An 867-nucleotide genomic window follows, 5' to 3' on the forward strand; every position below is an offset into this window, starting at 1 on the left:
GTTTTGTTTTTTTGTTTTTTTTTGGTTTGTTTTTTTGGTTTTGTTTTTTTTAGCTGAGCCATCCTGCTACCTATTGGCAGCTTAGCAGCAGCTCAGCTCGGGCCAGGCATCGAACAGCTGTTGCTCAGAGCTCAAACTCTGAGCGAGCTCTTAAACCAACTGAGCCACTCAGCTGGCCCTGTAAAACGTTTTGTGATGACGATGAGTATGATTATGGATACTGCATTAAATGGAGAAATCAGTGCTGCATATAAACTCTGGATACCAGAAGTACCACTGAGCATCCAAGTCTGGAACAGAGGTGCATCTTATTGACTCAAGAGTAGTTAAAAAAAAAAAGTTTGCAATGTTTAATGGAAATATGCATTTTGAAATGCTAAATACCAGTGTTTACATAAATAAAAATGATTTGCAGTCTATTTTGTCTGTTCATTGACTGCTCACTTTCTTTGTATTTCAGAGGGATGAACATATTAATTAAGCAAGGGAACAGACTTTAATTATGCTTATGACCTCATTATGGCCCTTTAGCCACCCAGAGATTCATGTTACTTATCTGAGTTGCTCTGCTTCTTCTCTAAATATATCTATGTGACAGTATTGCCAGCTTTAATATGGTGACTGGGACTATCTTCATATATCCTTTTGTGCCACATCAAAATCTCTATATATGTAGCCTTAAGTTTTTCTTAAAAGAAAATGCATGTTTTCTCCCTTTCAAAGGTGAAGACTTCCAATTTTTGCTTGCCTGATTATTTTTGTATGGTTTTAACCAATTCCTGTGAGATGACAATTTGAAGTGACACCATTTAATAGTTCTCTCAGTAGGGCAATTAAATGCTCTTCATGGCACAGCAAAGGGATAAA

The 867-nt window shown here is 36.8% G+C and overlaps 1 protein-coding gene across 1 annotated transcript in view; it reads left to right on the plus strand.

Annotated features, from left to right (window-relative positions):
- DEFB110 (defensin beta 110) overlaps window positions 1–254 on the plus strand; it is a 6,391-nt gene extending 6,137 nt beyond the window's left edge. The window contains exon 3 of the mRNA XM_019628135.1: window positions 173–254. Coding sequence (XP_019483680.1) covers window positions 173–254 — 82 coding nt within the window. The remainder of the gene's footprint in view (window positions 1–172) is intronic.
- The last annotated feature ends 613 nt before the right edge of the window (window positions 255–867 follow it).

The sequence above is a fragment of the Hipposideros armiger genome, unplaced genomic scaffold (assembly GCF_001890085.2).
Source record: "Hipposideros armiger isolate ML-2016 unplaced genomic scaffold, ASM189008v1 scaffold_749, whole genome shotgun sequence".
NCBI classification, from domain to species: Eukaryota; Metazoa; Chordata; class Mammalia; order Chiroptera; family Hipposideridae; genus Hipposideros; species Hipposideros armiger.